Raw genomic sequence first — 25888 nt, forward strand, 5'->3', positions numbered from 1 at the left:
TCTATTTCCGCCTACATGGGGCGCACCAGCCCCTTAGGGGCTGGTCTGTCCCACTCTTGGCCCATTAGGCCCATGTAGTTGTCGGGGGGATGCCCGGAACCCCTTCCAGTAAACCCGATACGTACCCGGTACCCCCGGAACACTTCTGCTGTCCGAATACTACCGCCCTATATATCAATATTTACCTCTTAACCATTTCGATACTCCTCATCATGTCCGTGATCTCATCCGGGACTCCGAACAACATTCGGTCACCAAATCACATAATTCATATAATACAAAACCGTCATCGAACGTTAAGTGTGCGGACCCTACGGGTTCGAGAACTATGTAGACATGACCGAGACACCTCTCTGGTCAATAACCAATAGCGGAACCTGGATGCTCATATTGGCTCCCACATATTCTACAAAGATCTTTATCGGCCAAACTGTTATGACAACATACGTTATTCCCTTTGTCATCGGTATGTTACTTGCCCGAGATTCGATTGTTGGTATCTTCATACCTAGTTCAATCTCGTTACCGGCAAGTCTCTTTACTTATTCCATAATGCATCATCCTGCAACTAACTCATTAGTCACTTTGTTTGCAAGGCTTCTTATGATGTGCATTACCGAGAGGGCCCAGAGATACCTCTTCGATACTCGGAGTGACAAATCCTAATCTCGATCTATGACAACCCAACAAACATCTTTGGACATACCTGTAGAGCATCTTTATAATCACCCAATTACGTTGTGACATGTGATAGCACACAAGGCATTCCTCCGGTATCCGGGAGTTGCATAATCTCATAGTCGGAGGAATATGTATTTGACATGAAGAAAGCAGTAGCAATAAAACTGAACAATCATTATGCTAAGCTAATGGATGGGTCTTGTCCATCACATCATTCTCCTAATGATGTGATCTCGTTCATCAAATGATAACACATGCCTATGGCTAGGAAACTTAACCATCTTTGATTAACGAGCTAGTCAAGTAAAGGCATACTAGGGACACGGTGTTTTGTCTATGTATCCACACATGTATCAAGTTTCTGGTTAATACAATTCTAGTATGAATAATAGAAATTTATCATGATATAAGAATATATAAAATAACAACTTTATTATTGCCTCTAGGGCATATTTCCTTCGGTATGATGTAGCAAAAAAACATCATGATAAAATCATAAAATGGCATGGTGAATCGAAAGCTTGAAAGGAAGTTATGCTCATCGGAGTCCTTGGTATCTAAATGTCCAATCTCGTCACGGCGCATGTACTTCACATATATTGTGATGCAAATGTTTGTCTTTATTTACAATTATGGTTCCCTAGTAAATGTATACTACTTTCTTAACCAATAAACATTATACAATATATAAATAAAATGCTCCAAGCATGTGAGATATAGTAAACATGCAAGACAAAGTAAACACATGATGCAGTAAGCACGCGATGTAGTTCAGACACGTGATACAGTTGACACATGAAGACGTGGGTGAATGCATCTTTGTCACTCTCAAATGCACCTTTGTCGTTGGCAAGGCAAATTTGTGCTTCTCAACTACATATTTGTCATAGTCAACTGCATCAATATCAACGACAACATTTACTTGACTTTACGAGATAATGTGCACTCCTTAAAATATATGTTTAATGCTATATTTCTAATAGATTTCAAAATATTTTTCTCTTGATTAGTTTTAAATGGTATAACTTGTCAATTTGCTAAATAAGATAAATTCAATATATATAGTAGGATCAACTTGACTTAAAAAACAATAATTGAGATAATTGTTTTAGGTTGAACTTGATACTTATAGAACCAAACTTGAAGTCAGCAAGATCAGAACCCTAGTGGAACTAGGTAGTGATATAAGAAATTAGAGAATAACTCGAGACTTACGAATGATCAATGTTTACTTTTTACACATAATATTTATAGTTTACTCTGTTCATCCACATCGAATGACAATTACATCCCCTCCTTCTATTAAAATCATATAACAGAAAATTTCACAGTATTCTGAATTTTTTCTCATAAAAAGACATAATTACTCCACACACTTATCTTCCACTTGCTTAGGGACTGATTGTATCTGTGTACCATATTTCTAAACGAAAGTGTAATCGCAAGCGAATAGCTTAATGGATTTTGAACTATTTGATTCTTTAGAATGGGAATTATATTGAGATAACATATCATTCACAAAGGGCTCTTGCCTATTTATAGTAATTTTTCTTACTTCTTTATAAGTCACCGCCGTTAAACGATGCTATCTTTTTTAACCAATATATTTTTCATTAATATTTGGATCTGCCACATTAGAATTCACAATCCTTTTGAGGGAAAAAAGGTGGAATGTTAGTGTAGATGATTCCTTATGATTTTGGATAAGATAGGTGGAAGTTGTAAGTCCTAACTTGAACGGCTATGATTGAACTATATATAACAAATTTTTCCATGCATTAACAATGTTTTAATCTTGGCATTTTTTAGATATAAAAGTCAAACTCTACAATTACAAACATAAAAATATTAATGTAGAACTCTATTTTATTGTTAAGTTGTGTTAGTGTTTGAAATTACAGTCTAGAGCATTTCGTGAACTTGAATCCAACCTATTAATAAAACAAAAGCATAAAAGAATGACAAATTCACATATGAAATAACTTGTCTCGCACAGATTTATTACAATAGGTTTGTGTGTGTGTGTGCGCGCGCACGAGCACCTACAGTAATATCTATAAATATCTTGATAGATGTTTCTACAATTCATGGGTCAAACTAATAATGCAATACATGTTAATAGAATAGAATCTGAGTTCCATTTGACTAATAATTTTCAAATGTATGAGTTGTCAACATGTGGTATGTCTTCATATTCCAGCATGTAGCCTTTGTTACTTGGCATTGTTTGTTTGTTCATTTTTATGGAGACTCTCCTCTTTCTACATGGTTTAATTTCCATATGTCGAGTGTAGCATGTCTAGTGCAACTAAACTCAAAAACCCACTTGACCACTAACCCAGCTTACCCTTATTTGTGAATTTGACAAGATGGTTTGAAAGCTCATCGAATGTAATAGCTACATTGCTTGGTAGGGGCAATGTAATCATACACAATCAATCATGCCGCATATATAGACGAGAGGTCTCCAGGTGAACACCCTTGTTACCCTAACATCGATTGTCCATACTCGAATGAGCTACAAAACTAGTGGATTGCATGAATAAACAGAGATAATTTGTACATGTTGTTTTGTGCTATATTATTAATTGCTAAAAAGGAAATATGATCGTCAAGATAAAGATAATACTTAAGAATACAATTCCACTAAAGTCACATATCCCAAGTGATGGGCCTGATCCTGAAATAAAATCACAAGCTTTGTTGCCGTCATCGCGACAACATATTATTAGGGGGTAGACCTTGTGGTAGTACTCATGATGTAAAGTTATTGGGAGGGGGAGAATGTATGGGGCCTTATGTGAAGGGCATCGTACACAAGATAGAGCTCACACATCAACAATTTTTAAATGTATTTGGTCGCCCCTTGTTGAAGTGTGAAGTGCTCCTTTGTTAGAAGAGGTAAAAGGAGAAGCGCCTTAGCTAGCAAGTAGGTCTGGTTAGGGAAAATGCTGCCTTGACACTTCCATTTTCCTCAATAGGGAAGTGCTTTAACTAAAGTCTACACCCACTTAAGAAGTGGTTGCTTTGATCCTTCGCTTCCCTCGACATCATCATGTGCCTTTCTAGGTCCCTCGAATCAAAGTCCTTTCTCCAAGCCTTTCATTGGATTCCCTGGATGTATATTTTGTTGTGGTTTATTCAAGTGAGAGTGAATGATTATATATCCATATATGGGGGTGGGTATAAAGGTTGACGATATTCGACATATATAGACCATGTTGGAGTATGGAGGAAATGGTGGTGCATGATACATGATACATTAACCCCCTTGCCCCCCCCCCCCACACACACACACCTAACAAGTTTATTTCTATTAGGTCTTCATGCAATGATTTTTTTTCCTCTTAGCCCATTCTTCTCTTGGATTTATTAACCATGATTAGTTGTTTCGACTTCTATTTACTTGACTTGAATTTGACAATTTGCCTCATATGTGCCATGTAGGACTGATATGAAGATATATTCACACAACATTAACTTATAAAGGAGTTACAAACATAGTTTTGCAAACTACTTCCTTTTATGCCAAAAGTTATTCAAACATAGATTTACAAACAAAAGATGCCACCATGCATGGCCATGCACTCTCTCATGTTTATTCTAGAAACCATTAATCTCTTTGTTGCAAAATATTCTGTCTATTCTTCTTGTTTTTGGGAATAACTCTAGAAGGTGATCTCAGAGAAGGTTAAAGTGAGACGAGTAAAAGCAACTCTAGTAGAATCGCCATAATGCCAATATGATGTTTTCAGGCCAAAATGGCACTTTACCAGTCACCATATGCCTCCGGGTCACCATAATTTATGAAGCTCACTCCATAAACAAGTTTCTAGCCTCCAAATGTGGAGGTCTTGGAGGCCTCGTTGGCCCTCACTCCATATCCAACCGCAAGCGCATGAGGGAAGTTTTCACTTCTTCCTCCTTGCGCCAACGCTAGGATTTCACACAACGTGCCACAGGTACATGCACCACCATGCACAGATAATCACCGGTGAGTAGGGTGACACGATGGCTAAGCACCCTCCAATTTGTGGCGTACTCGCTCCCCTCGGATTCATGAGGCGGCCATTCGGATGGCAGCCGCATAGCATCACCCTGCCTATAAAAGCTCGACGACATCACTGAAACCTCCAGCTGCCACCTACTCCTTCCTCATGTATCCTTCCCTCTTCTCCACAATGTCGTCATGATGGAGGGACACAACTTATTGGCTAAACCGCTTGTCCAATTGCGGTGCACCGATGGTGCGATCCCCCATGGTAGTAGGTGATTCTTCATCCCACAACAGCGTGTGTGGCGCTTCCTCCTCTTGTGGCGGATCTGTCTGCTCCCATGGCAACATGAAGCATTGATATGGCTCCTCGGGTGCCATCAGACATGTCAATGAGGTCATCCAACACCGCTGGCCTCATCATGCCCGAGGACCAATCAATGCTGTGATGCGACTCTCCACCCTCGAAGCTCGCAATGAGGAGCGCGTCCATTGGGAGCTTTGCCCTGCAACCATCGATGAGTCGAAACAGCGGGAACTCGCCATATGCCTTCCTCGACTCCCGGAGGAGGATGGCAACAACGGTGGTATTGCAGGTAGTAGAACATAGCAATGTCGGATAGCGGCATTGCATATCTTGAAAATGTCGCTCAATGACATTTGAAGTCACAAAAAAATGTTTGTGCGATGACTTTTGGCAGTAATATAAGTTAATCATGTTTGATGATGATTGAATTGGTTTGGTTTAACTAAATGTACCTTAAATTGAACATACAAATTTGAAACAAATGAAAAAGATGAAAAATCTAAAACCACAAATATGGACGTTGCATATGGAGACTCTGTGTTTGTGCACAACAGCAGCAGCTACCAAATGCAGATGAACATGCTCCATATGGCATATGCCGACCACACTATGGTGACACTGCTAGAATTTCTCTAAGAGCATCTCCAGCCACGCCCCCAACAGGTCCCCCAGGGCGAATTTTTGGGCCACGACGCCGAAAAAAAGCCCCAGTCGCGCCCCCAAGACACCGAAATCCGCTGGCTCGGCCCGTTTTTGAGCCCAGCGATCCCAGGCTGAACCCAGCATGCTGGGGGCGCTCGGTGGGTCTGGCCGAAGGGACAAACACACCTGCGCCACACTGTCAGGCGAAAAGTCAAGGAAATCGTCCAGATTCGCCCCCTACGCCCGCGCCCTCGGCCATGACCCCTGCCGACCCCGGCGCCGCCCGCCGCCCATCACCGCTAGATAGGCCATTCCCCACCGGAAAGGAGAGAAGGTTTCGCCGCGGCAACCTCGTCACCACCTTCCAGGAGAATTTTCTAGTGCCCCGACCGCGCAGGGCGGCATACTAGCGGTTGTGCCTCTACCACGCCCGCCAGTTGTTCGGTGATTTGTCTGCCCGGCCCGGTGATGGACTCGGACGACGAGGAGGCGCTCGCGGCATTGCTGGAGGAGGAAGCCGAAGCTGACGTCCAGGAGGAGGAGCATCTGATGGTCCTTGTCGCCCTTGCCGGCCTGCTCGCGAGCAATGAAAAGCCGCGGCGAGGTGGCTCGGTGCCGGGGAGGGTGAAAGCAAAGAACTGTCATCGTCTGGAAGGCTACTGCATGCTCTATTCCGACTACTTCACTGACGCTCCATTGCACGGCGAGAAAACATTTCGGCGCCATTATCGGATGAGCCGAAAGCTTTTCCTCGGGATTGTGAATTCCATCCGGGAGTTCGACAGCTACTTCAAGTGCAAGAAGGATTGCACTGGCACACTTGGATTCACCTCAATTTAGAAGTGCACGACAACTATGAGGATGCGTGCATACGGAGCTCCCGATGATTCACTCGACGACTATGGGCGCATGGCCGAGTCCATGACCATTGAGTGTTTCTACAAGTTCTGTAGGGCAGTGGTGGTAGTGTTTGGACCGCAATACTTGCGATCACCCAATGCTGAAGACACTGATCGGATCCTAACACAGAATGCAGCAAGAGGATTTTCTGGGATGCTTGGAAGCATCGACTGCATGCATTGGAAATGGAAAAACTGTCCATTTGCTTGGCAGGGGATGTACAAAGGCGCCAAAGGCGGTTGCAGTGTGGTACTTGAGGCAGTGGCCCCACATGACCTCTGGATTTGGCACTCTTTCTTTGGGATGCTAGGAACTCACAATAGCATCAACGTCCTGCAGTGCTCCCTTGTCTTTGTCAAGCTTGTTGAAGGCCATTCTCCTCCGGTGAACTTCGAGATCAATGGGCGGCACTACAACAAGGGGTATTACCTAGCTGATGGCATCTATCCGAGATGGTCTACATTTGTGAAGATTATCTCAAACCCTGTGCCAGGAGGCAAGAACTCCCACTTTGCGAAGGTTCAGGAGGCTTGCAGGAAGGATATCGAGCGGGCATTTGGTGTGCTCCAATCTCGATTTGCTGTTGTCTGGTACCCTGCTCAAACCTAGTCGAAAGATCAAATGTGGGAGATCATGACTTGCTGTGTCATCTTGCACAACATGATCATTAAGAGCGAGCAGGAAGAGCCAATGTTTGACACTGAACCATATTACAGGCAGGGTCCTCTTGCGCAAGTTGATCACCAGCTACCGGCAACCTGGACTGCCTTCCTCAATATGCGTCAGGAGATCCGAGACCCACAGGTGCATCAACAACTGCAGCACGATCTGGTGGAGCACCTATGGAGGCTCAAGGGCAATGCTGCCTAGCTCGACGTGTGATGAAATAAGAGTTTTTATTTGTTGAACTTAATTTGTATTGAATTATTTTTTTGTTGAACTATTTGATTTCTATTGATTTTCGGTAATGAACTATGTGATAGAAAAAGTTACTTGTGTTGAATTTGTGCCCAACCATAGCGAACAATGGCCGATTTGCACCGATATTGGGCCAATTTGTCGCCGAAAATGGGCCGAAAAGCGGGTGCTTTGCGAAACAGATGGGCCGATATCGGCGCCTGGGGCGGCGAGTGGGAACCCAATCTCCCCCAGCGCCGAGTTTTGCCCCGGCTCGCCCCCAGGCGGCGATTTTCAGGCCTCCTGGGGGGGGGGGGCAACGGCTGGAGATGCTCTAAATCCGCTGTTAGTGCCTTTTGCTTGTCGTGCAGGGGTGCCCCATGTAGGGAGCAAGGGTAGTTGGACTGTTGGTGTCCCCTTTCTTATTTTCTTAGAAAACTATTTCTTTCTCTCTTGTGGTTTCTCCAGACTTATATATCCTTTTTTTTCATTTCGCTCCCCCTTTTTTTTGCCATTTTCTTCCGGTTTCATCTTTTTTTAGTATTACTTGTTGTCTCTTATGAAAAGTACATATGCATATGGAGGTGCACTAAACATAGAAAGTATAAACACTAACATGAGAAATATGTTTTGCACGGGCAAAAAATTTCATCAACACCTATCGAAATGAGCAATGCAAGCACTTAAAATTTGAACACTCGGTTTAAAATATACTTTTAGAAAAAATATATGCAAGAACTCCAACCCAGCCCAACCACATGCTATACGCTAGGGATGTAAGTGGCAAATAAATGGCGTCCGCAATCCCGTTTAGTTAGTTTTTGCTAGCTTGATAGTTCATTTTCCTCAAACAAAAAAATATATTTTTGAACTATCATATCATTATCATAAGTGGACTTTAAACGGGATTAAGCGGGACCCGATTGACACCCCTACTATACACTTGATCCATATGAAACCACGTTCGCTATCCGGTACTTTCCTGAAAAGGAAAGTAACGCTAGCCGATTTCCAATTGAAAGAATGAGAGTTGAGGTGGCGCGAAGCTCCGAGGCTGAGATGGGGACGACCGTGGTGTCCCTGGAGAAACTTGCCGGAGATGGGGACATTGCAGTTGACACGAGAGCAGTGAGGGGTTGCGATACACATAGCGAAACATTGGACACCATTTTTTCGCCCTACAGAAACCTCATTTCATTCTCCCACGCTGACAAGCAACAACCAGCCATTGGAGTCCCACTAGTCTTTGCAAAGAGTAAATTCTTTTTGCCGGACAGTGCAAAGAGTAGTATTTCTTTTGTGAAAGTGATGCCTTTTTAGTGATTGGGATCTTCTTTTAGAGCAAATATATATATCCTCCCACTTTTTTCACAAAACCAGCGAAGGCTGGAAAAAGGAAAACTGACGAAGGCCGAAAGCGGCGAGGCACGTGAGGGCCCATGGCTTTGCCCCGGCCCAGCGACGCACGCTCTCTCCCCGCCGACCGTCCACGTGCACCCCGGCCCGCCCGGGCCCACAGATCCGCTTCTCCCTCGCCCCCTCCCTCTCGTTGCTTCCACTCCACTGTTTGTTGTCCTGTTGAGAGCGGCCACGGGGGAAAAAATCACGCCTTTCCGTTCCGTTGCGTCTCCGGCGCCACACTCCTCCGGCCGGCCGCTATAAAGCGCGCCGGGTCACGGGCCCCGCGGACAATGGGACCCCCGTCCGCCGCCATCGACATCGACATCGACGACGATGCTCTGCCTCACCTCCTCCTCGCCCTCGCTCCTGCCGCGCCCTTCCCGTCCCGCTGCTGACCGGCCCGGTCCGGGGATCTCGGTGAGTCAGTCGGGATCTTCTTTTCTTTTCTTCCGTTTCCGGCCTCCGTTCCGCCGGGGTTCCCTGATGCGATGCCGCGCGCGCGCAGGGCGGCGCCAATGTGCGGCTGAGCGCGGTGCCCGCGCCGTCTCCGCTTCGCTGGAAGGTGAGCCCTCTCCCCTGCCTATCCAGATTTGCGGCCTTGACCCCCTCTTGTCGCCGGGCAAACGGAATCTGATCCATGGTGGTGGTTATTCCAAATACTACTACTACTACTGCTAATAAACTTGAGGCTGGGATTCGTCCACTTGACGCCGTCCATTGAGGAACAAGTGGGTGTGATTTCGATTGGATTTCTCTGCCTTCATGCGATCCATATACTGTTATATCCTCTCCTGCACTATTTCAATCGAAATGTGGTAATCTGTGATGAATGTATCAACCAATAATCTGTGATGAATTTATCAACTACTCTGTAATTAGTTGCTGCATTGTGCCAAATATATTTAATTGTGTAAACACATGATCCTGTGCTGTATCTCCATTACTTCTTTAGTTGTTGTAAATCTGCCGCTCGCTCTAACTGTCGTTCGTTTATGGAAGGCCAAGAGCGATTTCTCTGCTCCCGTGTCTGCGCCAAGAGACTACACCATGGCAACAGCTGAAGATGGCGTCGGCGACCTTCCGATATACGATCTGGATCCGAAGTTTGCCGGCTTCAAGGAACACTTCAGTTACAGGATGAAAAAGTATCTTGAACAGAAACATTCGATTGAGAAATACGAGGGGGGCCTTGAAGAGTTCTCTAAAGGTCAGCTTTCATTCATGTGTTCGAAACAATAGTGCTCCTTTCGTGGCGTCCGCAGCACAAAAGGGCATAATGTAACTCTGTTTTATAGGCTACTTGAAGTTTGGGATCAACACAGAAAATGACGCAACTGTGTACCGGGAATGGGCCCCTGCAGCAATGTAAGTTCTAGTGTTGTCACACAGCTAATTGCAATGGTCGTTGGTTAACCTATGCAGTGCTGATGAAACTGTCTAAGAGTTAGAGTATTTTCCATTTTTGTTTCCAGTGAGATGACTTATCTTTTCTGATTGTAGCTAGTAAAGAATAGATAACTATTTCAGGTTTTCACTCATGGCTTGTCCTGTGCTGTTAAGTTAAGCATTACAGGTAGATCAGGATGCGCTAGAGAGAAAATATGAAATATGTTTTCCCTTTTATAGTTATGGTCATAGTTGGCTGGTATACATTACTTTTATGGCAATACTTGCTTCTCACTATCTTTAGTAGATTCATGTATTTACTTGCTAATCATTACTTTATGGGTGTAGGGATGCACAACTTATTGGTGACTTCAACAACTGGAATGGCTCTGGGCACAGGATGACAAAGGATAATTTTGGTGTTTGGTCAGTCAGGATTTCCCATGTCAATGGGAAACCTGCCATCCCCCATAATTCCAAGGTTAAATTTCGATTTCACCGTGGAGATGGACTATGGGTCGATCGGGTTCCTGCATGGATTCGTTATGCAACTTTTGATGCCTCTAAATTTGGAGCTCCATATGACGGTGTTCACTGGGATCCACCAACTGGTGAAAGGTCTACTTTCAGTGGCTTGAGAGCAAGAAATCTAAGTAAAACCCACACAATTAACTTAAATTAATGTGGAGACATGATACTTTTATTGCTCGTTTTGCAGGTATGTGTTTAAGCATCCTCGGCCTCGAAAGCCTGACGCTCCACGTATTTACGAGGCTCATGTGGGGATGAGTGGTGAAAAGCCTGAAGTAAGCACATACAGAGAATTTGCAGACAATGTGTTACCGCGCATAAAGGCAAACAACTACAACACAGTTCAGCTGATGGCAATCATGGAACATTCATATTATGCTTCTTTTGGGTACCATGTGACAAATTTCTTCGCAGTTAGCAGCAGATCAGGCACGCCAGAGGACCTCAAATATCTTGTTGACAAGGCACACAGTTTAGGGTTGCGTGTTCTGATGGATGTTGTCCATAGCCATGCGAGCAGTAATAAGACAGATGGTCTTAATGGCTATGATGTTGGGCAAAACACACAGGGGTCCTATTTCCACACAGGAGAAAGGGGCTATCATAAACTGTGGGATAGCCGCCTGTTCAACTATGCCAATTGGGAGGTCTTACGATTTCTTCTTTCTAATCTGAGATATTGGATGGACGAATTCATGTTTGATGGCTTCCGATTTGACGGGGTAACATCCATGCTATATAATCACCATGGTATCAATATGTCATTCACTGGAAGTTACAAGGAATATTTTGGTTTGGATACTGATGTAGATGCAGTTGTTTACCTGATGCTCGCGAACCATTTAATGCACAAACTCTTGCCAGAAGCAACTGTTGTTGCAGAAGATGTTTCAGGCATGCCAGTGCTTTGTCGGTCAGTTGATGAAGGTGGAGTAGGGTTTGACTATCGCCTGGCTATGGCTATTCCTGATAGATGGATCGACTACTTGAAGAACAAAGATGACCTTGAATGGTCAATGAGTGGAATAGCACATACTTTGACCAACAGGAGGTATACGGAAAAGTGTATTGCATATGCTGAGAGCCATGATCAGGTATGTTTTCCCTCCTTTGTTGGTGTGTGTGAGTATGCGCTTTTTTTTGGATGGGGGCACTGTTCTAAGAACATACAGTTCAAAGGTGGGACACTTTGTTTGCCTGGTAGTTAATTTTCACGCAAATTTTCAGTCTATTGTTGGCGACAAGACTATGGCATTTCTCTTGATGGACAAGGAAATGTATACTGGCATGTCTGACTTGCAGCCTGCTTCAATTACAGTTGATCGTGGCATTGCACTTCAAAAGGTTCGATTCGTTTTAAGTGTCCCTTAATTTGATGGTTCTATTTCTAGATGAGTATTGTAATCTTAGTTGGTTTACTCAAAGTTCTGGTTAGCCCTTGAAGATAGTGTGTTCCAGTCCCTTTTGGTACATTTGGCTTATTGTGTTACAAATATTTCAGATGATTCACTTCATCACCATGGCCCTTGGAGGTGATGGCTACTTAAATTTTATGGGCAATGAGGTAAAATCTAATTATCTGTCAAAACTTGTTTCTGATCAATATGTCAAAACTTTCAAAAAAAATAAATCCTTTGCGCAGGTGCAAAAAGTTTAAACCTCTGTTTTCTAAGACCAAGTACACCCCAGCTATTTCCATGTTATTACGTATCATTTAGCTGTGCTGGTACCTAATCTTTATTCTAATTCATTGTTGTATTTTAGTGTGGCAGTCTATTGTTGGTTCCTCTTATTCCAGTTTACATATATGCCGACATCACACACTAATGAATGTTCCCGGTTTGAAAGATTTTATTTTATACCAATGTTTCTCCATAAATGATGCAAACATGCTAGAGATGTTATCATGTCTTTCTTAACCTACTCATGTTTTACATATAAAAGACAAGCTTCTTGCAGAAAATCAGCAGTATATGGCAAATTGCTGCAACCTGACAGCGTTTATATCTGTTTTCTAACTCGTACTGATGGTGCAATTTCCTTTTAGTTTGGCCACCCAGAATGGATTGACTTTCCAAGAGAAGGCAACAACTGGAGTTATGATAAATGCAGACGCCAGTGGAGCCTCGCGGACATTGATCACCTACGATACAAGGTTATGCCTATGTACACTCTTACAGTTTCTGGTCTCGTAGCTCTCTTGGATCTTTGACCTCACTTAGTTCCTTCATCTCTGACTCTGGCTATTTACACGGGGTTCCAACTTCTGTGTTGGGATAAATTCTCCTTTCTAACATTTCATATTAAGCCTTTCAAACTAAACTAAATTGCTGATCTACTAGTTGTTGGTCAGTACGATGACCAAATCTTGCTAGTGTTAACCTACTAATTTTATTGATTCTTACACATTATTGATGTGCATTACATACATTATCCATATGCAAATTGACATTGCATTTTCCCAAATTTTATTTGAAGGCTGTGTTCTTTTGTTAACAGGAAGTTATTTTTCTCTGCATATGATAAATAATAATAGCCTTTCACGAATTTTCTCATATTTTATCCAGCTTTTCTGCATTCAAGCATTTTTTATTTCTCGCCTAACATATATAATTTGAACAGTACATGAACGCATTTGATCAAGCAATGAATGCGCTCGACGACAAATTTTCCTTCCTATCATCATCAAAGCAGATTGTCAGCGACATGAATGAGGAAAAGAAGGTACTTAACTACACAATCTTTAGTCAGGGCAGTTGTTGCATCATTTGATTCACTCTTACTCCTAAGAATAGCAACTCTGACTTGTGTGTTTTATGTTACCGAACAAGTTGAAACCGTATCTGTTTGATATGAACCATTGTTGTCTCAAAATGGCCTATGGACTCATCCAACTTCCTTTCCAGATTATTGTATTTGAACGTGGAGATCTGGTTTTCGTCTTCAATTTTCATCCCAGTAAAACTTATGATGGGTAACTGATCTCTTGTGCAAGCTTTGCCTTTCAATATTTCTTCTGCTTATAATGTATAATGTGCTTAATCGTTTCCACTTTTAAAACACGCAGTTACAAAGTCGGATGTGACTTGCCTGGGAAGTACAAGGTAGCTCTGGACTCCGATGCTCTGATGTTTGGTGGACATGGAAGAGTAAGCAATGTTAATATTGTTCAAGATCTGTTTTGCACACCTATATTCTTCTGTAGATGGGGCCATCAAGGTTGCATCAGATAATCTTATTTGCACTGTTGATCTGTGCTGCATTGCAGGTGGCCCATGACAACGACCACTTCACGTCGCCTGAAGGAGTACCAGGAGTACCTGAAACAAACTTCAACAACCGCCCTAACTCATTCAAAATCCTGTCTCCATCCCGTACTTGTGTGGTAATGCTAATTACTAGGATGATTTAGTAATAAATAATTAACAGCCACAAAAAACCGCAGCACAACCTCACAAACTGCTCTCTTGCCAGGCTTACTATCGCGTCGAGGAAAAAGCGGAAAAGCCCAAGGGTGAAGGAGCTGCTTCTTGGGGCAAAACTGCTCTCGGGTACATCGATGTTGAAGCTACTCACGTCAAAGACGCAGCAGATGGTGAGGCGACTTCTGGTTCCTAAAAGGCGTCTACAGGAGGTGACTCCAGCAAGAAGGGAATTAACTTTGTCTTCCGGTCACCCGACAAAGACAACAAATAAGCACCATATCAACGCTTGATCAGAACCGTGTACCGACGTCCTTGTAATACTCCTGCTATTGCTACTAGTAGCAATACTGTCAAACTGTGCAGACTTGACATTCTGGCTTGGACTTTGCTGAGGTTACCTACTATATAGAAAGATAAATAAGCGGTGATGGTGCGGGTCGAGTCCAGTTATACGTGCCAAATATGCGCCATCCCCGAGTCCTCTGTCATAAAGAAAGTTTGGGGCTGTCAGCCCAGAATAAAAACAGTTGTCTGTTTTCCATTTCTTTTTGTCTTACATAGTTACATGATAATTGATACATATTGCTATAAGCCTGGATTGTATCTTCTTTTGCTAATAACTGCAGGGCGAAGAAATCATAGATTGCACTACCTTTTTGTGCTAATAACTGCAGTGCTGGGGAAGCTTCACTCCTTGTTTCCTTTCGTGAGACAAGGCGTCATGGTGGCACACAAAGGTAAGCTATCCTATCATGTCCCAAAATTCTCCAGTTGAAAGAAATATTATCCAGCACTAACTTGTTCCAACAGGTCTTGTTTGCCCACAACCAAAAGGCGACCATCTTCGTCATCATCGCTCACGGCACTGACCATCGAGGCCACAGTGGGCATGAGAAGTGCGCATCGCCCAAGACTTGGACCGCTTCAAAGTAGCGCAAGCTGCCATGGCCATCTTCTTCCTCCTCCGCTGCTTTTGCGCCCGTGGTGCCAGGTGAGTGGCTGCACTGCGTTTTTTTGGCATGAACAGAAGCGACGCAGGGGCATGGACTTGACTGGCCGAGATGAGATGACAGCGGCCTCGGCAGGATGGCAGGGGAAACGGCTCGGCAGGATGGCAGGGGAAACGGTCTAGATTCTACGTGATGTGGATGCTGCTGCAGGGCGTCCCTTTCTTGATTTTCAGCAGCGGGCAGTCCAGTCTCCAGTCTATGGCTGTGGCTTGTGACAGTGAGACACACCAACACTAGTCCCTACATGTTTTATTCTGCAGCACAAAAAATAATGTGTGTTTCAGCAGCCTATAATCAGTTCATCTTTTGCAGGAGAGAATTAATTCTTTTCGAGCTGTTTTCCTGGAGGGTTCCAAGGTTGCTTCCGGCGAAGAGGCACACGAAGACGTTGAAATCGAAGGCAACTTCCTTTACCCTTGTTTTCCTCTTATATATGGTGTCAACCAACATGGAGGCAAATGCAACGCACCTAAAAAAGTGGAACCACTTTCATCAAAACCATTATTATTACAGTATATTTTATGTTATTTTGTTTTGTTTTAGTATTAGTCTTTGTGTAATGATTTTTCCACCTTGAATTCCTGCTCGTCAACACAAGGAAAAAAAAAACAGAGGAGGAAAGAAGTTCAAGGCTTTGGAACAATTCAACACGGTTTTCTGCGTTCAGCGACACCGACGGCCGGACGGAAAAGGATACTTGGAGATATGTGGTGCGGTGTGTCACACCCTTTTGGAATTTGCTGTGGAAAGTCACGGCTAGTGGACATCTTGGTGAGCTTTTTTGTCCCTACTCCGGCACTCCATTGCTGAGGCTGTGAATGATGGATGATGCGCTCGCTCGCCTTTTACCGTTTCAATGCAAGCGGACGTCGGTGTCAGTGGAGCCTACGTTGCCTGCGACCGAGGCAATGCTTCACCTTCGCTGCTCACTTTCCCTGCTTGGATCATCTCATCTGGGTTTCTAATTAGTACTGTACTAAAGTTGGTATAAAGTTGGGTCATCTATTTTGGAACGGAGGGAGTAGAACAGTGGGGAAATGCTGGTGCGGAATTCCTTGGTTTTCGGACGGGACGTCCAAGATAGACATGCCTGGTTCAAGCTAAATACAGGTCAAAGATTTTGTGTTCAACAGTTTGTTTGTTTTCTCCTTGCCTTAACCGCGCACATATTTATTTTCTGTAATAAAATATGTGTGGCTGCGAAAGGGTTGACCGGGGTCAAGAGTGAGTGGCTTCTTTTCTTTTTATTAAAGTACGTGTGCTGTGCAGTTGCAGGTCAGAGATTATTCTGCTCTTCAGGCCTCTTGAGGGCGACGTCGGCCCGATCGATCTGATTGCCTGTGCTAATCTTGTAATTATCCAGTCACAAACTCGCCTCACGTCCTCTAAAAAAAATGCCTGTCCTGATTAGCTGTACTAATGGTGGAAGTGAATAAAAAAGACGCCACTAACGTACGAGCTGACGGCCACCCAAATCTCTATAAGACGCTAGGTGTCCACGGAGGTGACTAGAAAAATAAACCTGGTTTTTTGATGAAGCATCAGTGTCTGTTCTGTACAAATAAGCACCGGCGCTTAAGAAAAGCTTGGTTTATTTCTCCAAACACCTCTCCTAGACACCTTGCATTGTACAAGGCCTAATAGGTTTGTTTGAGCAAATACGCTATTGAAGAGTGTTCCTAAAAAACCACTCAAAATACGTTTAGGAATTGTCATGGTACAACAAAAATATTTGTCATGTCAAAAATAAAATAAAAGAATTGCATGCTATCAGAAAGAATTCTCACGACTTTCGCCATGTGGTTAAGGGATTTGCCATGATACAACATAGAGAATTGCCAGGCTAAAAGCAAAAACATTCGACCACATGTCTGGGAATATGTTGTGCTGCGATGGGCCAGACTACCATGTCACATGGAGGAGTTGCCTTACATGGGTGTCATTGTTATACATGAAGCCGTTCCCTCTCGATGGTGTATGGAAGCGAACATTTGTGTCATTTCCTCGGGAGGGTACATGCGAGCTAGCAGGGATTGCCATGTGTGTCGCCTTGAGATTCACACATGGGAAGTGGACATACCAGAGAGTGTTCCCTAAAACCCAATCCAACAAAACATGTCGGTTGATTCCGATAAAAAAACATACAAACATAAGCCCTTTGTAATCAGACGGTAAAGGATATGTTATACGTTTGGGAGTTAGGATATGTTATTGCTAATATATGGCGACACAGTAAAGTGATTCATCTAGTTGGATTATTCGGCTCTTTTAAATGGTATAGGCTATACATAAGGTCACCTGAAAATTTTGTTTTGGGTAAGTCAATTTTCTAGGGTATTAGATTAAATGATCTAACATTTGTCCTTTTTCCTTTAGCTTTCTTCCTCTTCCAACCATTCATTCCCCTACAGAAGTGATTTATCCAATACAATTACAGTCAAATTACATATAGAAGTTGTGCTTTTAAATAGTTTTTCTGGATAAAATATTAGCACTGGCCTAGTTCAAGATAAACAGGTCAAAGATTTGTGTTCAACAGCTTATTTATTTTTGCCAAACCTCATCTTTTTCTTCATAAAAGAAGTATGGCTGCGGAAGGTTTGACCTAGGGTCAAGAGTGAGTGGCTTCTTGGAATGTTACTATATATGAACTTTGCTGGTCAGAGATTATTCTGCCGATGCCTCTTGAGAGCGACGTCAGCCCAATCAGATTAGCTGCCCTAATCTTCTAATTATCCAATCACACACTGGACTGATTATTTTTTAATTTTGTCTGGAATGGTGACTCTACAAAGTTTTATTTAATTATTAACATAGCAGGCAAATTTAACTGTTCTGCAACGCTTGATTGATTTCTAGATTCTTCCACGACCTTGAGTTGTCAGGGCGGCTCCTGAAAATCTCTGTTTAAGGATGTTTTTTTTTAGGGGAATCTGTTTAAGGATGCTGCTCCGTACACATACTTATTTTCCATAATCACAAACAAATGATGTCAGGGGGGCTGCGAAACTTGTTTCATAATCTTCCTCTTTTTTTTGGCATAAATAGTGGGCATCAACAAGGGAGCACTACACAAAACACAACCTACACCTTCTAATTAGTTCCCTTTTCTATTTATCCTTTTAATCATCACCATTGAGCAAACTGATATGCATAGCTTCCTTTGTGGTGGAATGTGCCTGTCTGGGTTGAAAGTCCTAGACTTGACGCAAGTAGTCGCATTTTTCTAAATTTATTCCAGGCTTTTTGACGATATTTGTCCATGGTGTGCTTGCCGGCTCAGTCTCTTGTAGGTGCTCATAGAGGATGGTGTACGTGCATGCATTCATAGGGGTGACTGTGCTACCGTGTATGTGGATGTCCACGTCTATGCTGTGTTTCTCAAAAAGAAAATCCTCACCATCTAGGATGAACGTGATTAAATAACTACCAACCAATGTTGTTTTCGGCTAAAGTGGTATAGGATATGTTAAGAGATATTTGAAAACCGAAAATTACTTTATCTGGAATGCAACTTGGTTGTCAGGAAATGTCTTTTAGTTGGGTAGTTGTTAGGATATGTTATTGCTAATACACGACAATACATGATAATATAATTCTTTAGACCAGATTATCTGACTCTTTTAAATGAAAATGATTATCGATATTGGCAAATTGGCAATTATTCTCTTACTGTAAATGGATATTTTTCATTATTAAGTGTTCTATCAACCCGAACAAATGCTTGCTAGTGTTTTCTTATGTTTTTTGGCCAATATATAGTGTTTTTTATGTGTGCTTGAGGTGTTTAAGTATCAACACTTGTTTAATTATGAATGGTTTTGGTTGAAATCACAAAGTGCTTCATAGTTTGTACATTGACATACTTGTGTTTAAAACACATTTGTTCCATTGATGAGGTAGGCGTTTCCACGCCTTTTCCTCCCCGCAGGGATGTCTAGGGTGAAGACACCGTCCCCTCCAGTCTCCATCGGCCAGCATGTGGTTTCATGTCCCCTCTTCCCGCCTCTCCGGCGACCAATGACGGGAAGGGAATCTCGGTGTCGTGGCTCCGGCTAGTAGTTTAGGTTAGTTTTTTTAGTCCTAGCAACACCCGGATAGATGGTGGCGCTTCATATTTAAGTTGGTCTTTCGGGCTTAGATCCTTCCTCGAGTAGGTCTGCCAGGACAGAGTCGGCGAAGCTCCGGCATAGGTTACTTCCATATCCTTGGGGCGAAGAGGTTAGGGCTTCTCGTCACGCGTACGCAACGGCGAGATCTAAGTGTCAGGTGCTTTAGATCGATTCAAGGGCTTAATGACGATTACAGCTACTTGGCGCTCGTCCTTGGGGGTGCAAGCGAGAATTTGTAGGATAGAAAACAAATTAAATTCCAATGATCTACTTTGCATGGAATGAAAATTGACATTGAGACCAATCTTTGCTATGTTTCTATGACAACTTGCCATGCATTAGCCTTTTTGTGGGCAGTGTTGCTTATTAAACTAAAAATGTATTCGCAATGTCCAAAAATAAAATATATCACAAATTTCTGATTCAAAGTCAAATTTACTGTGTGGACTGCTCTACGGTGGTTGACCAATCATGATTCTCCCACTAACTTGGATTAGCTACGAGGAAACTTCATCATGTAAAGCTTAGTGGATTTTAACAGGGAACCACCACACACAAACACAAGTACTCCTACCAATTTCCTCTCTTAATTAATCTCTGTTTTAAAGCCTTATACATCATCAACTTGAGATGAGATCACAGGTAAGGTACTAGAAGGTACTACATCCACAACAGTAGATGCAGACCATTGGTTCCTATAGCTTTTCACCACTAAACAAACCACCATTACCCAACTTGGCAGTTAACTAATCACATATACATACAGAGATCACACTCACACCTTGTAGGTAGCTATCCAAACTTAACCCCCGGTCAATTAATCAGCACAAATTACCAGTTAAGAATTCCAAGTCGACACTCACTCACTGTCCGCAGTTTGGCCAGTAAAAGTCATGCGGAGACTTGGAATTTGGACGGATGGAGACCCCATTTCCCTCCTCACCGCCGGCCTATATATGCTGCGAGCATCCTCTGCTCTTTCCCAACACATTCATCCAACAACCAACAACTCTGCTCTGCTTACCACACTGGAATCAATCTACCCAAGCTAGCTAGCTCATCTGATCGAGATGGAGCGGCGAGGAGGAGCGGCGGCGCCGTCGCTGGAGCTGCCGGGGTTCCGCTTCCACCCCACGGAGGAGGAGCTGCTGGAGTTCTACCTCAAGCACCACGTCACCAGCAGCAGCAAGAATCATCAGGTCAGGGCGCCGTTCGACATCATCCCCACGGTGCACCTGTACCGGCACGACCCCTGGGACCTCCCGGGGCTGGCCGCCATCGCCAGCGAGCGGGAGTGGTACTTCTTCGTGCCCCGCGACGGCGCCCGGAAGCACGCGGCGTCCGGCGGCGGCGGCAGCGGGCGCCCGAGCCGCACCACGGAGCGCGGGTTCTGGAAGGCCACGGGGTCCGACCGCGCCGTGCGCTGCGCCGCCGACCCCAAGCGCCTCGTCGGGCTCAAGAAGACGCTCGTCTATTACCAGGGCCGCGCGCCGCGGGGCACCAAGACCGACTGGGTCATGAACGAGTACCGGCTGCCCGACCTTGCCGGCGCCGGCGCCGGCGAGCAGCAGGACGTGGTGCTCTGCAAGGTGTACCGCAAGGCCGTGTCGCTCAAGGAGCTGGAGCAGCGGGTGGCCATGGAGGAGCTCGCGCGCGCGCGCTCCTCCCCGCCCACCGCCACGGCCTCGCGCTCCCTCTCCCACTGCAGCGCCGGCTCGCCCGACGTCTCGTCCGCGTCGGAGGTCGCCCACGAGGCCGCCGTGCAGCACCACGGGGTGAAGAAGGAGGAGGCCGTGGCGGTGGCGGTGGCGAGGCCGGAGGCGATGCGGCTGCCGCAGCTGGAGACGGCGAGGGGCGGGCTGGAGTGGATGCAGGACCCGTTCCTGACGCAGCTGAGGAGCCCCTGGATGGAGGGCCTCTGCTTGTCTCCCTACTACGCCAGCAGCGTCCTCAACTTCTAGAGCCAAAAATTTATTACTTCTACTAATCCATGAAGCCATCTCAAAATTCAGAGATGAATACATCATCCAGCAGGGTATGCAGCGGTCGTCGAATCTGGCAACAGACGCTCTTGAGATGGAGTCTACTGCTTGGTTGGCATATATGAAACTCAACATATATATGACACAACTAAGACAAAAGGAATGGTGAAATTTCACCATGTGTAGTACAGATAGAGGAGCCAAATTTTCACTACTCTATTAATCACTAGTAGTTCAATGGAGTCTGCTCAGAGTTCATAGATTCAATGGATGCAAGATCGTACGTGTACAAGGTGTATTCAAAATTTCAAATATGCGGTCAAATACATGCGTAATAGATTGGGCATTCACGCCAAATTCCACGACCCGAGCTTTTCTGATGGGGTTTATTGGGGACGTTTTTTGGTGGGCGCATGAAACTCACTGTGATACGTGAGTCGGAGGAAGAGGAAATTGATGGGTTAGAAATACACGTAACTCGTTTAATTTTGATGAATACAAAGGGTCGATTAGTATTTATGTTAGGTCATCTTTGGTCTTGTATCATTTTAATGGTATAAGTGTTGTTTTTTGTAAAATGAAATGATGATCTTGAGTTGCCTTCTTTGATTAATGCAGTTTTTTTTCTTCTTTCTCACTTTATTTCTTTGTGCAGTTCTTTTTTCAGGTTTTGTTTTCAATTTTCCTTTTTAGTTTTGCAACTTTTCTTTTCTTCCCCCTTTTGTTATTTTTGTTTGTTGGGTTTCTTCTTCGGTTTTCTTATTTCTTTTTTTGCTCTCTTTTCATTTTTCAGGTTTTCTAATTTAGTTTTATGTTTTATTCTCATCTATCCATTTTTTATTTCTTTCAATTAATCTCTTTTCTCTTGCCTTTCTGCCTTTACACTATTTCTATTTCCAGTACCTTTTTTGAATGTTTTTTAGGATAAGTAATTTATTAAAAAGAATACATGATTTTTTTAATATAAGAACACTTTTGAATTACGTGATGCACAATTTTTTCCACATGGGGTGGACATTTTCTAAGTAAGCGGCGAACATTTTTCGAATATGTTGAAAATAATTTATAATATGGGACTACATTTATAAACAATTATCTCTTTCAGTTTATCTGTTTTGTCTTGTATTTTCCCTTCACAATATTTTTGTTTCCATTTCCTTTTGTAAATATGTTTTAGCATAGTTGATTATTTTATAAAATAATACATGATATTTTTAATATAAAATACTTTTGAATTACGTGATGCACAGTTTTTTCATATAGGGTTGACGTTTTTCTAAGTAAGTGATGCACATTTTTCGTATACGTGGTGAATACTTTTGAAATATGCGGTGAATATTAAATAAATACGCGATGAAACTTTTTGCAATATGTCGTGACTTTTTATTAAATCTATAATGACCATTTTTTTAACATGCGGTAAAAAAAATTCAATACACAATTTCAAATACGCAATGCACTTTTTTTTCAAATATGTGGTGAAGATTTTTTTAATGTGAGGAACATTTCTTGAATACAGGAAGAATATGTTTTGACTATGTGGTGCACATTTTTTCAATACACAATGTACAGTTTTAAAATCCATGGTTTCTTTTAGACATGCAATGAACGTTTTCAAAATAAATGGTGAATATTTTTAAAATACGCGAGAAACATCTTTTAAATACATGGTGACAACTTTTTTTTAATATGTGATGGACAGTTTTGAGATATGTGAAGATTCTTTTTAGAATACGTTGATGAACATGTTCTGAATAAGAGGTGCATTTTTTTAATACATGATGTATGTTTTGTGAAATATGCTACCACTACATTTTTAATAAGCAAAAGAAAAAAGATGAAGAATTAAAAACGGAAGTGAAGAAAACAAAACAGGATGCTGCACTGTACGAAGCAGGAACAGAGAAACTGAGCTATTCCCGGCCTCGCCCATTTGGGGATGTGCTACGTGGGATAGAGTGGTTTCTTCATTGGTAATTGGTTTTGGGCTGAAGAACTCACTAAGGCCTAGTTCTTTTGCCTGGGGATTCTTTCAGAATCCGATCCCTACCCAGCTTCTCCCAAAATCTTTGAGCCTCATTTATTTTACAATCCTGTATAATTAGACCCTAAGCAAGTAGGATGTAACTCACATGTGTGTAAAAATTCATGATGAAATACCTTGAGTTGCGACCTGTAAAAAAAGACAAATCCATGGCCTGGGAGGATGAACAGTATCATGTGTTAAACAGCCTCAGATTTGTATTTTTTGCACAGCCCTCATTTTAATGTATTTTGAACTGAAAATTTACACACATGTGTATTATGCCTTCATGTATATCTGTAATTTTTTTCAGAATTTTTTGAAATGTAAAAATACGAATTTCAATGAAATTGCAAATTTGAATTTGGAGGCCTCATTGGAGCCCGAGCTCCAAAAGGAGTTTCCAGAAATTTCACCATGTATAGTACAAATAGAGGAGCCAAATTTTCACTACTGTATTAATCACTAGTAGCTCAATGGAGTCTTGTATCATTTTAATGGTAAGTGTTGTTTTTTGTAATATGAAATGATGATCTTAAGTTGCCTTCTTTGATTGATGCGGTTTTTTTTCTCTCACTTTGTTTCTTTGTGCAATTCTTTTTTCAGGTTTTGTTTTCAATTTTCCTTTTTTAATTTTCCAATTTTTCTTTTCTTCCCCCTTTTGTTATTTTTGTTTGTTGGGTTTCTACTTCGGTTTTCTTATTTATTTTTTTTCTCTTTTCATTTTTAAGGTTTTCTAATTTAGTTTTATATTTTATTCTCATCTATCCATTTTTTATTCCTTTCAATTAATCTGTTTTCTCTTGCCTTTCTCCCTTTACACTATTTCTATTTCCAGTACCTTTTTTGAATATTTTTTAGGGTAAGTAATTTATTAAAAAGAATACACGATTTTTTTAATATAAGAACACTTTTGAATTACGTGATGCACAATTTTTTCCACATGGGTGGACATTTTCTAAGTAAGTGGTGAACATTTTTTGAATATGTTGAAAATAATTTTGAATACGGGACTACATTTATAAACATTTATCTCTTTGAATTTATCTGTTTTGTCTTGTATTTTCCCTTCTCAATATTTTTGTTTTTATTTCCTTTTGTAAATATATTTTAGGATAGTAGATTATTTTATAAAATAATACATGATATTTTTAATATAAAATACTTTTTAATTACGTGATGCACAGTTTTTTCATATAGGGTTGACGTTTTTCTAAGTAAGTGATGCACATTTTTTGTATATGTGGTGAATACTTTTGAAATATGCGGTGAATATTTAATAAATATGCGATGAAGCTTTTTGCAATATGCCGTGACTTTTTATTAAATCTATGATGACCATTTTTTTAAAATAAGGTAAACAATTTTTCAAAACATAATTTCAAATACGCAATGCACTTTTTTTTCAAATATGCGGTGAACATTTTTTTAATATGAGAGGAATATTTCTTGAATACAGGAAAAATATGTTTGGAATATGTGGTGCACATTTTTTCAATACACGATGTATAGTTTTGAAATGCATGATTTCTATGAGACATGCAATGAACATTTTCAAAATAAATGGTGAATATTTTTCAAATACACGAGAAACATCTTTTAAATACATGGTGACAACTTTTTTAATACGTGATGGACAGTTTTGAAATATGTGAAGATTCTTTTTAGAATACATTGATGAACATGTTTTGAATAAGAGGTGCATATTTTTCAATACATGATGTATATTTTGTGAAATATGTGACCACTACATTTTTAATACGTGATGAATGATTTTGAAATACACTATACCACATGGAATGTGTTTTTCACTTTTACACTTTATCATCTTATAAATAATGAAATATAAAAACTAAAAGTAGTTGTCCCAATATATTTGTAGAGATGTTGTAAAAGTAGAGAAGAAGTCGAAAACAAAAATATGAACTAAAAACGCAAGTGAAAAAAATATAACCAGTGTTGTATATATATAGAGGCTATGGACTGCTGCAATAGGCGCGGAGAGTACTAGCTGTGAGTAGATGGGCCGCAGGCGTGGTGAGTACTCCCTACATAGTAGTGATCTAACCGCTCTTATATTATTTAGATGGAGTATCTATTTATCTAGTTCGGTCTGGTCTTTATTAATTTATTCATATTAGTATCGCCAGTAGGGAGACTGTAAGCTTTGCTAAGAAACAATTGCATAATTTCACATGGAGACAAAAGATTTTACAATTTCAATTTCTGGTTGAGAAGCGAACCCACCCCTGTTTTTTTGCAAATATCGCGGAGTGTTTATTAAAACCGGGCACTCTCCTATCCCTCTCATGACCAGCACGCTTTCGGCCGTCGGATTTCATGATCTTCCCACCCTAAAGGGTTTTAATATGGTGTCTACTCTCGCATGAGCCAGCCGGCCATCGTGTGCAGTTTCGCAGGCCAAAAGTTCTGGAGGGAAGTTTTTCCAGAGGAAAAAGTGGAGCCCATAGGTTAAATGCCCCCCCCCCCTCTCTCTCTCTCTCTCTCCATGGCCCGCAACCCTTTAGCTGAGGTTTAGATGAAATAGAGCACCATCGGATCTTGATTTCCATTGACAAGTCAAAGGGGATGTCAGT

General features: G+C 42.0%; 2 protein-coding genes and 1 long non-coding RNA gene across 3 annotated transcripts in view; all 3 read left to right on the forward strand.

The window, feature by feature from the left end:
* LOC119340538 (1,4-alpha-glucan-branching enzyme, chloroplastic/amyloplastic-like) overlaps positions 1–14705 on the forward strand; it is a 28776-nt gene extending 14071 nt beyond the window's left edge. Inside the window, exons 8-19 of the mRNA XM_037612461.1 lie at positions 9822–10029; positions 10118–10187; positions 10557–10826; positions 10927–11833; positions 11967–12083; positions 12241–12303; positions 12787–12894; positions 13362–13463; positions 13646–13713; positions 13807–13888; positions 14008–14124; positions 14214–14705. Of these exons, the coding sequence (XP_037468358.1) occupies positions 9822–10029; positions 10118–10187; positions 10557–10826; positions 10927–11833; positions 11967–12083; positions 12241–12303; positions 12787–12894; positions 13362–13463; positions 13646–13713; positions 13807–13888; positions 14008–14124; positions 14214–14357 (2256 nt within the window). The 3' untranslated portion in view covers positions 14358–14705. The remainder of the gene's footprint in view (positions 1–9821; positions 10030–10117; positions 10188–10556; positions 10827–10926; positions 11834–11966; positions 12084–12240; positions 12304–12786; positions 12895–13361; positions 13464–13645; positions 13714–13806; positions 13889–14007; positions 14125–14213) is intronic.
* Positions 14706–14908: 203 nt separating this feature from the next.
* On the forward strand, positions 14909–16415 carry LOC119340539. Its single transcript, XR_005164587.1, has 2 exons — positions 14909–15391; positions 15487–16415. It is a non-coding gene; the product is annotated as an uncharacterized LOC119340539 (long non-coding RNA).
* Positions 16416–20194: 3779 nt separating this feature from the next.
* LOC119335535 (NAC domain-containing protein 22-like) lies at positions 20195–21633 on the forward strand. Its single transcript, XM_037607653.1, has one exon. The coding sequence runs from the start codon at positions 20357–20359 to the stop codon at positions 21245–21247; it is 891 nt and encodes a 296-aa protein (XP_037463550.1). The 5' UTR covers positions 20195–20356; the 3' UTR covers positions 21248–21633.
* The last annotated feature ends 4255 nt before the right edge of the window (positions 21634–25888 follow it).

Source organism: Triticum dicoccoides, chromosome 7B (assembly GCF_002162155.2).
Source record: "Triticum dicoccoides isolate Atlit2015 ecotype Zavitan chromosome 7B, WEW_v2.0, whole genome shotgun sequence".
NCBI lineage: Eukaryota > Viridiplantae > Streptophyta > Magnoliopsida > Poales > Poaceae > Triticum > Triticum dicoccoides.